The 11,016-nt window shown below is 38.6% G+C and overlaps 1 protein-coding gene across 3 annotated transcripts; it reads right to left on the bottom strand.

Moving 5' to 3' along the window:
* Positions 1 to 1,448: 1,448 nt before the first annotated feature.
* Positions 1,449 to 10,630, bottom strand: anxa4 (annexin A4). Of its 3 annotated transcripts, XM_054756605.1 has the most exons (14): positions 10,513 to 10,551; positions 10,359 to 10,450; positions 9,527 to 9,577; positions 7,769 to 7,856; positions 6,534 to 6,628; positions 4,821 to 4,934; positions 4,619 to 4,709; positions 4,159 to 4,238; positions 4,019 to 4,075; positions 3,854 to 3,947; positions 3,681 to 3,776; positions 3,542 to 3,600; positions 3,286 to 3,408; positions 1,449 to 1,665 (listed from the first exon to the last, which is right to left on the bottom strand). In XM_054756605.1, exons 3-14 carry the CDS (start codon positions 9,533 to 9,535, stop codon positions 1,609 to 1,611), a joined length of 963 nt encoding a protein of 320 aa, XP_054612580.1. In that variant the 5' UTR covers positions 9,536 to 9,577; positions 10,359 to 10,450; positions 10,513 to 10,551; the 3' UTR covers positions 1,449 to 1,608. The 3 variants fall into 3 exon arrangements, with proteins under 3 accessions (XP_054612580.1, XP_054612579.1, XP_054612581.1); XM_054756604.1 differs by lacking the exon at positions 10,359 to 10,450 and having other exon boundaries at positions 10,513 to 10,630; XM_054756606.1 differs by lacking the exons at positions 9,527 to 9,577; positions 10,359 to 10,450 and having other exon boundaries at positions 10,513 to 10,579.
* Between the last annotated feature and the right edge of the window lie 386 nt (positions 10,631 to 11,016).

Raw genomic sequence — 11,016 nt, 5'->3', positions numbered from 1 at the left:
ATCGTGTGTGAAATGTTTCAGAGAGCAGCTTTTATAACAGGGGTCGCCAGCGTTTTCTTCCGAGAGCTACTTTCACAAAATGAAATTGGCTGAGAGCTACTCCTTTTTGCAGCATTTATTTTCATATCTTATTTCAACAAAAAGCTTGTTTTGACAGAACGTGTAGCCATATTAATAACATTTTGTATGAATACATCCACAGAAAAAAGGTTGATCAGTATGCATTTCTTTCCAGTCCTGGTGAATGTCAAGTTTCATTAGTAAAAGAGCTACCTTGACAAAAAAAAAAAGGACAGGAACTATTTGTACATATAACTGGCAACATTGAAATTGTGTTTTATTCACTCAAGCAGTGTGGTCATTGTCTTTATGCTAATCTGTAGTCATTTGTCGTTAAAGACAAAAACTGAATTGAGCTGTGTACTACATCGTGCAGGGACCAATCCAAATCCAAATCACCGATACCATGGTAGCATTGATGTCGGATCGGGACTAGCGTGATGAGATCAATATTTTTCAGCTCTTTTCTATGTTTATTTTCACAAATGTGTGTTTTTTGTCGTGTTGTTTTAATATATTGAATATATTTATATATTGTTTACAAACTCAGCGAGTAACGTCTTTGACACAGGAAGGCTTTGGGGGCAAAACAACAAATAATTTGAACTGAAAGTCAATAGTGGTTTTTGTTTTTGCTTTTATTGACTGTATATTCTAACAACTGTATGTTCACAAATGGGAATGATTATTAATATAAATATTATATAATAACAATATTGTTAAATATGTTAAAAATAAATATTTTGGTGACGTTAATGATCTTATATTGTAATTGTATACAGTATTGTTAAAATTGTTTACAAGTAAGTGCGTTTGTTTTATGTATTATTCTATGATCATGATCATCAAATTAATGACAAAAGTCACTGAATGATCTTGAAAACTGTCAAAGCAAAAAGTATCGGTATCAGCGAAACTGGCCCTGCATTTTCTCGGTATTGGATTGATACCTCTAGTGTACTACTTGTAGCTCAAACACAAAAGACTAGAGATTTTTTTCTCCCTGCTTGCATCCAAGTTTGTTTTTGTTTTTTTAAGAGTAATGTTAGTGCCGCCCAGTGGTCTACGTGGAGGTATTACTTCTGCACGTTTCCCTGGCAACTCCTGAGATGGGACTTTAATTAACCATTCAGTACAGGCATCCTCCTTAACTTGATTAGAGTACACCTTACTGTCACAAAATTACAGCTAGGATCCTGTGTTAATGTAATTGAGGGCTGACTCAACAAATGAAGAATAGTTCCCAATTAAACAAATGGACCCCAATGGGCGGTAACAAGACAACAACATTCGTCTTTTGTGTGTCTGTGAAGATGCGGGAGGCGCATATTAAATCTATCGCCATGAGTGAATCCTGCAACAACAAATCAATAAGAAAAACACTGACGTGTAAAAGGTCCACTGGTCTTTGGCTTTAATGGGGATTTGAGACAGTAAAACAAGGCACTGTGGTGAAATGCAGAAATGTAAAAGGCCATAGAAGATGTCATCTACATGTGCTTCAGGGAAGAATAACCTGATGTGCATTGATGATTTGTATCATCTTTTTTACTCTCCTCCGCACAGCTCCAGCAGGATTTTGCGGTAGTCGCCGGACGTATCTCCCTGTGCAAAGATGAGGGAAAAGTCTCTTCAATAGTAGTCGAACATTTGAATCATACTTTAAGCCATGTTATTAAGACCAATAAGGGGTTGTGTTCAAAGACATCATGTCATTTAAAATTACTTTTTTTCAGGGTAATTTCCAGCATACTTAAATGTAGCAAATTGTACATCTGAATGAACCCTTTAGGCGCCAGAGTTTTTTCAAGAAAATATTCAGTTTTGATACAACTATTTCAAACAGTTGTAGCTTGAAAAGGGTTAGAGATAAAGGCATACTGAAATGAGAAATGTCATCAGTTTCACCCAAAGTTCGTGATGGGAGTAAAGTCACTCATCTAATTTGCATATTATGATGTCACCTGGGTCAGAAATTGTCAGATCCCTGTCTCCAAGACACCCAGCAAGCCCATCAAATACATTAGTTACCGCCGTTAACGTGTTTATTTTTGACAGCCCCATTTATAACACACAGCATTACTGTAATATGTAACTTTAGAGTTTTAAAGTTGTCCTTATAAATGTTTATTAAGTTTGGTTATAAACACTTTATTATTCATTAATTAACAGTAGGTATGCCTGCATAATGAGTGAAAGGCAGTCAAAGGTTTATTAATTGTTCATACATGAAAAACATTTAGTTATAAACACTATTATTCTTTAGTTAACAGGTGTAAGTAAAAAAACGTATGCCTATATACTGTAATTTGGGCACTGATGGGGTTTATTGTTTATAAATAATAATAAACAGTTATGACGTTGATAGACACATAAGTACATACAAAGTACTCCTGCATAATTAGGGCAACTATAAGTTTTATTAATTGCTTATAAACAATAGATATATATATAGTTATATACAGTATTAGTCATTAAAAATGGTAATAGCTGATTATTATATTAATATTAGATTATGATATTATTAGAAAAATAGCATAAAGTTGAAAAATTAAGGAAAAAAGTTGTAATATTACAAAACAAAACAAAGAATAAAGTTGCAATTTTTGGAAAATTTGTGAAAAAAAATTATAAAAATGAAGTGAAAATATTATCAGAATAAAGTCAGAATATTATGAGAAAAAATTATATGAAATGATGCAAGAATAAAATTGATATGTGAAAATATATATGTAAAATAAAAAAACAGCAAAAAAGTAAAGCAAACGGTTTACAAACAGTTCATACAAATGATACAGGCTGTTGTTTTTCTAATATAAAAATGTCTCAGCATATCTACAAGCCTGGTTTAAAAACTGTAAAAGCGCCCCCAGCATCCTTCACCCCTGAGCTAGATAGATACACAGAAAAGGGTATGCCTGCATGTGTCGGGGTGTCGGGGGTTTTGTTAATGGATAATAAATGATCAAACATATTATCATGCATTAACCATTATAATGCACAGCTGAAAGATTTAAAAAGTATGCTTGCATAATTAGGGTATCTAGAGTTAATTAATTATGTATAACTTATGAATATTTGGCATAAGGACTTTTGTTATTCATCAATAAACGGATATGATGGAGATAGGTAGATATGCCCACTCCAAACAGCATTAATGCCTACAATTAGCATTGCAACAGTTGTTAGCGCTTGTATCTTCAGCTAACTGATTAAGTGTCTCACCTTAATGAAGGAGTACAGAGTCTTGCCGTACATCTTCAGAAACTGTGCCTTGATATCCAACATGTCAATCTCAGCCCTGGACACCATTATTCTGATAAGGACACTATCTGTGGTCCCCAGCCCCTTTTTGACACACACGCACACACACACACAAACAACACGCACACATCAGCTTTTCTTTCAACCATTTGAATGTTTCATGGTTACACAGTGAAGCGTATACGGCGTCTATACAATACAAGCATGGAATATTTACCTTCATTGATTTGTATAGACGTTCTGCAAAGAAGGCGTGTTTGTTCCTCAGGCATTTCACTGGGGAGAGAGACAAAAAAAAAGAAGTGAATCAGCTGCAGCAAAACACAACTTCTTTATCAGTATAAGAGACCACCAACCTATAGCCAAAAAGACATCCTCCAGACAGCCTGACATCTCCCTCTTAATGCTCTCCTCGATGTCTCTTCCACTAATCTTCTGGTACTCCTCAAACACTGAAGAAAAAGATGTGTGAAATGCAAACAAATGCACACAGTTAGACATTTAAATGTTCATGTTCGTGCAAGAGTACCTCGCAACAGATGCTTCTTGTTCCTGACACAAAGCACAGTCAGAAATTTGACCTCATCCGTGCCCCATCGAGCCTCGCCAGCCTCGTAGATTTCCTGCAGACATACGTGATGAAATACTTCATAGTTTATACTTTTTTGTCTAAAGACCTTGACCTCTTCCTTACCTTGGCGTCCTGCACAGCCTGGGCCTCGTTCACGGTGTCACTCTCATCACGTCCGGCCTACATGACACACAACACACAATAGTTGATGCAGCATAACTTATTATTTCATTTAAATGACATCTTTGTTTAGTTATACCAACCGTTAGTAAAGAGACCAGAACTCTCTGGAACATTCCCGATGTGTCTCCACATACGTCATCTTCCAGGCTCTTGCCGTACTCTGACCAAACAAACATAATAACATTTTTAAAATGTTGCACCATGCATTTGCATCGATTCGATTTTTGGACAATTTGAGGCAGACAGCCAACAGATATAGCTACGGGCCGCTTCATTAGGTACGCTTATACAGTCTAAATCCATTACACCAGATCGGATTTTTTCAATTTTGATTACTGGAAATGCTACAATTAATGGCTCTATTTGATTAACCGCCGAGTCTCCTGTAGTGACCGGGTGTGTGGTTTACAAAAGTAAGCCGAATGATGGGCAAAATTCCCCAAAAAAGGGTGCAATTTTCCTTTAAAGATGCAATTTTTCTCATTGTGCAGGTGTACCTAATGTTATGCCAGCAAAATTAGAAAGTATATTGACACTCACGCTTCTTGTAGAATGCATTGATGGCTTTGATTTCAGCATTTGACCTGGAGGCGAGAATGTCAACAAGGCACGCCTCCTCTGTCCCAGCCCCCTGATGAAATGATGTGATACAGTGGGTTAAAGCACTGTAATGAAACTGGGCTCAATCCACGAGTCACCAAACGTCATGGATAACGTCTAAAACAGCTTGAGCGACTCTGACCTTCATTGAGTTTCGCAATTCGTAGGCGTCGTACACCGGCGCAGGCATCAGAAGACCCAAAACCACACTCCTGAAGTTTGCACTCAGCTCCGAAGACAGGTCGTCTGGCAGGTCCTGAGGAGGAACATTTTAAATAATTCTACTTTGCATAGCTTTAAATGTTCTGGTTTTGTGTTGTCAGTGATCTACGCGGGCCCTGTCTTGTCTGTGTGACCACCAGTGGGTGAAGCCATGAGTAACATGACTCCAGTGGTTCTTACATGAAAATGATTGAGGTGGGGCGCCAAATTCTTACGTAAGCTACATAGGAGAGCATGCTCTTTTACTGTCTGATGCAAAAGTCCTAGATAGATGCTATGAACTACAATGTCACACACACCTCCATGCGCTATACAGTATTTGTCTTTGAGCACTAGTTAGCATACTACTTCCTGGCTCATAGAGGATGCCAAATAGATCAGGTGGCTTTCTGATTCTGGGGGTGTGGTCTGTTCCATTGATGCTATGTGTGGGGGTGTCAAAAGCTTGACATGAAAGCTGTTTTTTCTTTATATATATATATATATTTATTAGCATATTGGATAAATATAGAAAATTATCATTAGTGGCCACCACATCCTTTATTTTTAATGACGGAGCCCATTGTGGAAAAAGTTTGGACACCCCTGCTATAGTGACTGGGGATCGTTCCTTCCTCAACTATGGGAGAAACTTAACGATCAATAAATGAATTGTCGTTTTAAGTTACGTTTTTAAACGGATGGGACAATCTCTCGCAGAATGTTCTGAACTCCTGCTTCAATGTGTGCTAAGTGTCAAAATGAGCAGAGTAAGAGCTGGCCAGAGGAGCTGTGCCAAACTCCTGACCTATCTGACCTATCCTTTAGGCAGCAAACTCTTTTGTGTATCCGCATCTTTATCCAGATCCTCGCCGGAATGCAATAGGTTCTTCCTTGGCACATGCACTATTCCTCATCAAATTTCCACGGAAATCAGGTATGCATTTTTTGCGCATGTGCCCTTCTCTTTACTATATTACAAAAAACCAAGCTAGTGGTGCCCCATGACTTTTGCACAGTAGTCTTTATTTTTTTAAATGTCATATTCTTTTCCAATGTTATATGGAGCACAAACAACAAAATAAGATTTGTGACTGATTATAAAACATCATGCCCCTGGACATGGAGATAGACTAATGACTCACTTCTCTGTATTCAGTATAAAACACGTTGTTGAAGGAAATATGCTGGATCTGGTGGCGTCCTGCACCACTGCATGACTCACTCGCCTTCGGATAACCTCACTGACCTCTCCACGGCACCGCTGGCTGATCATTATCTCATCATGCCGACATGATAAACACCGGTAGACTTCCCCCTTGAATTAATATATTGATTGGGCGGATGCAAAAACACGGCAGCGTACATGTTATCTTCTAGTGAAGAACATGGCGCGTTCCTCCTTGCAGCAGAGGACAAAGCTCTCACTTGTTCCTGTTCTTACTATCCATTTCTGCTTTTCAGCTAATAATTAACAGTCGCGTTATCAGCGCCATGGCAACAGAGCCCGAGCCGGCGTCACACAGAACAAAAAGACAAGACAGTACACAGCGGACGTGAGCGGATGGTTTAAGTTCTACAGCACTCGACACAGTTTTGTTCAATAAGAGCTTGTTTGCATGTTTTAATAACGGACATTGACAACTCCTCTCACCTTCCCCACCGCCTGCTTGTAGGCCTCCTTGATACGCTGCCTCTGCGCAATTGTACGATGGGCTAAGACCTCGATGATGGTGGCCTCATCGGTGCCTGCAAGACAGTCATTGTATTGGTATGATTTTAAAGGTCGCCCTATTATGCAAAATTGACTTTTAAATGATGTTATCGCAGTGATGCGTGTCCTTAGAGCCTGTATATGAGCACAACCTATCATCCTCCTCATTGTTGTCTCCACTTTTGAGAGACTTTTGTGTTTTCATGACATGTTATGAAGGAAGAAACCTTCCTCATGGAGATGATGTCGCCTCTGACCCTCCCCGAGCTAGATAAGCCTGTTCCATGTATACGCCCAGCATTTTGGACAAATGTAGGTGTCACTACACATCTTAAAATGAAACCCGGAGCTGTGCCATTGAGCCGTCAGTTAGCTATAGGCGTAGGAACTGTAACTTTGCTCGGTTTGTGTTTATTCAGCAAATAGAGTAACCTTGGTGTTAAATGTGAGTGTCATGTTAGCAGTGTAGCTCACATAGCTATGCTAGTGTTGCTAGCTTGCGTGTCCTCCCGTCCCTCTCCTTAAAAGCTATGTTTTTGTATGTGAAAAACGCATCTATTACGTTTGACAAGTGCAGAGTTACTGTGTATACGTGAAAGTGGATAGAGTGCACAAGCGCTTCATGGACACACAGGCTTGGACAAACACAGCTCATTAGCATTACAGCAACAAGCACACACTGTGTATTCCCAGTGGGACTTACTAAAAGCACTTAACTTTTCAAGATTCAAGAATTCAAGAATCGAGGCTAAATTATGGACAACACACCTCCAATATCCAATAAACTATTGTGGGACAGCTGAGACATCAGGATTATATTCACTGCATAAGGGAGGGGCGTCGGTCTCATGATTTGGGCACGGAATCCAGCAAAAGTAAGTTAGCCTCCACATAAAGAGCATCTGTTTGCAATAAAGCTGCAACAAGAGTCAGGGGAGGAAGATTACGTTTGCTAACATGGTTAACATTCCTGTTCGTATACCTGCTGATAGAAACATGACCGCTACATACTCCATAATGCTTGCTAGAATGCACACACAATAATTAGCATGGATGGACTATGAATGGACAACCTGAGCAAAACGGAATTTATTTTCCTGTAGAGGAGGAGCAGGGGTTGTATGTTTTTCCACGGAGACGTCACCATGTGTGCATATGTCTGTGTGGAGACTCACCAGCTCCCTTCATGGCTCCGCGAAGCTTCTGGACGTCTGCCTCTGGGTCAAACCCAGACGCCTCAATCACTGTTCCACGCTTTCCAATCTAAAAAAGGTTTACAGCCGTGAGGAAAATATAATACAGTGGAACCTTGAACGGACGCTAACCAAAAAATGTTTCCCCATGAGAAATCCAATCCAAATCCAATGAATCCGTTAATTAATCAAGAAAGTAAAACACAACACAAAACACGTTCTACCGAGCTAACTACTTAGCCTCCAATTTATTTACGCTCAACTCAATTGGGTTGAAACTGAACAAAAACGTACCAATGCCACGTGGAATGGGAGAACTTTTTTTCTCGCTGTCATGTCAGACTCTTCATCCATGGATGACTTTTATGCATAATTGCTTTTATGACGATTAGGGATTAATTCTTTTATCATGGTCTGACACCATGGCCATGGTTTAAGTTACCGCCTTTCATTCCTATTGTGTGCTGACTATTGCCTGCCCAAATAAAGAGCAACGTCCTTTCAGGCTGCTGAAGTGCCTCTGAACATCTCAGAGAGAGATCCACAACAGAGTAGAAAAACTGCCAATAATAGACTAAAATGAAGATCTAAAAACAGAAAAGGTTATATAAATAATAAGTGTAAATAAATTATGAATAGAAAAAGCATCACACGTATGAATGAACACATGTGGAATTATGTGCTTCGCAAAAAAGTGAAATAACTCTAAATGTCTTATATTTTATTCCTCAAAGTAGCCACCCTTCGCTTTTTTGATAGCGCAGCGAACCAACCTTTGGTGTTCTCTCAGTGAGCTTCATGAGACCTGAAATGGTTTTCACTTCACAGGTGTGCCTTTTCATGGTTACTTGCCTTATTAATAGAGTTGGGACCATCGCATGTGTTGTGTGCGTCCAGACTTTTGGCCTGTACTGTATAATGCTTAATATTGTTATAATTGGCCTGCATGCGTTCTGCTGTTGATATGACTAATGAATAATTTAGAGTTAAAAATAATGTTTTGCTGTATACTGTTCCTTCATGCAGTGAAAGCAGTTTTTGCTCAAATTGAAAAATAACTTCGTGTCCCTATCGATGTCATTAGTGTTGTTTTTAGATTGTCGATGGCTTTGTTCCGTCAGCCTGCATCATTCTTTGTATGTTTTGTCTTTCATTTCCCTTGTAAAGTCCACATGACGCAAGTTCCTCTTTTTAATGTTGCTTTCATCATTTTCAATAAAAACAGCATGAATTTGCACATTACATACAAAACTGGTGATTCAGTTCATCAAACAGTTTTGTAGCAAAAAGTAGTAGTGATCTATATGTTGTATCTCAGTTTTTATTGCAATACATGACATATGTTTGTACATTTTGCTCGTGGGTATTTCAAGTTTTACTCGTTTCTGCAACTCCACACAGGGAATTTTAGATGACATCGCAAAAGCCCCATTAATGAAATGTAGAATAACAAAAAGAAATCCAATCACAGAGCTGTTTTAATCCTAGATTTGTATTATTATGTTTTAAAGTCAAATTATAACCCCAGAAAATGTACATTTAATAATGCCCATAACTATTATCTTTTCTTTCATCAAATGATTATATTCCTATTCTGAATTATGTTACATAATATGGCTTTCTGCACTATAAAAAGTTAAACCACATTTTGCTTTAAAAAGTCTTGTTATGTGTGTCATTATTTGCAACAGCTTTGCTCCATCAACAAGGAGGAGGTAAAAATGTAGGGAATACACTCACCGCCGCCATTGTGGGATAAGTGGTGATATCTTAAATTGGACTGGAAGAATGCTGCAAAAGAATAACGTAAGTGTTTATCATTAAAACATTGAATAGGTGCAGCATCAGGTATTATTGTTCACTGCAACCCTCATTAACCCCTTGTCAATAATGCATGCAATCTAGGAGGATGTCAGTCACACACATATAGCCTCTCCTGTGTCCCAGCTAATCCCATTAAGCATTGTTTTCTGTTTCTGGTTTCAAACACACCAGTAATTAAATCAACCTATGGCTTCACTGGATCATCTTCCACTCTGGCATGGCTGCATTACATGGCTATTGTTAGCCTGCATGCATGATATTTGTAGTTAAACAGGCATAAACTGTTGGTTAAATGCACAACACTAGCACGCGGGGGCCATACAGTATTTACAAAAGAGGTCAGCATAGTGTTTCAATGCTTCGGGATGTAAATACATACACGTGTCGTGTTAAATGCAGAGAAAAATATGAATATATGCACATAGAAAATATCAATGTATGCACCTCCTAAATCCTAATGTGTTAAATGGGGGGGGGGGACTCAGAAGTGAACCCTTTTGCTGTAGCACTGATTAATGTAATTACTATGCAATCACACACAACAGCTCAGGTGAGTGTCACATGTAAGAAACGTCATATGAACACCTGCTTATACCACGCAACAATGTATCACAGCTTGCCAAGAATTGAGCAACAATACTAAACACTGCACTTTCATGCACAAAATCAACGTTACTCCCAAAGACAGCGTTCCGTATTCAAAAATGTTAACCATTTTGGAACATTTTTTAGAATGGTAAGAACTAACCGTTAACTTGCAATGAAGTTGGGCACACCCAAATTTGAGTGTCTCCCCACCCCCGCTGCAGTCCCAACTCTATTGCGTCAAACACGGCAAAACTATTCCAAAAAGAATATATAAATAAGAATATATGTCGCTGCAAATCGAACAAAAAGCTTACCTCGTCCGAGTCTATACGGAGCCAGAAGAGAACAGTCTACCAGGAAACGACACCTTTTTAACAGTTAGCTGCCGTCAGTCCCACCCTTTTGCATGTTTTTTTTTTTTTTTTTGCATAATCCCTTTGAGATTTGCTGCTGCGTTCACGTACTACAGCAAATTGGAAAGGAGAACGTTCACTGTAATTACAACAAAATAACCACACGTGTTTCTTATGAAAGCCCAGTTTAATTTAAGATGGGAAGACAGAACGGATATTTAACGTTATACTAGGATTTCAACATAATTCTGCTCGTTTAGTTTTTTTTCTATGTATCCCAAAGCGAAGCTAGCAACTCTAACATTTTAACACGAGTCTGTTTTTGCTTTCAAAGCCGTCAAAAGGGAAATTCTATCGTTTCGATGAATGTATTTTTGCAACCGATCTTGGATTAGAATCGGGAACGAAAAAGAAGACAATTGCTCGGTAAGAATCCTGATCCACCGGCTCCAAAAGCAACACCAT

Source organism: Dunckerocampus dactyliophorus, chromosome 17, assembly GCF_027744805.1.
Source record: "Dunckerocampus dactyliophorus isolate RoL2022-P2 chromosome 17, RoL_Ddac_1.1, whole genome shotgun sequence".
Classification (NCBI taxonomy): Eukaryota; Metazoa; Chordata; class Actinopteri; order Syngnathiformes; family Syngnathidae; genus Dunckerocampus; species Dunckerocampus dactyliophorus.
Note: the sequence above shows the minus strand (reverse complement) of the source record. Positions and strands in the feature narration are given on the sequence as shown.

Coding starts and splice junctions, on each gene's coding strand:
- anxa4 (XM_054756604.1), bottom strand. Junction 4,710..4,820: donor AATTGCGAAACTCAATGAAG/GTCAGAGTCGCT, acceptor TCATTTCATCAG/GGGGCTGGGACAGAGGAGGC. Junction 3,601..3,680: donor GGATGTCTTTTTGGCTATAG/GTTGGTGGTCTC, acceptor CTCTCTCCCCAG/TGAAATGCCTGAGGAACAAA.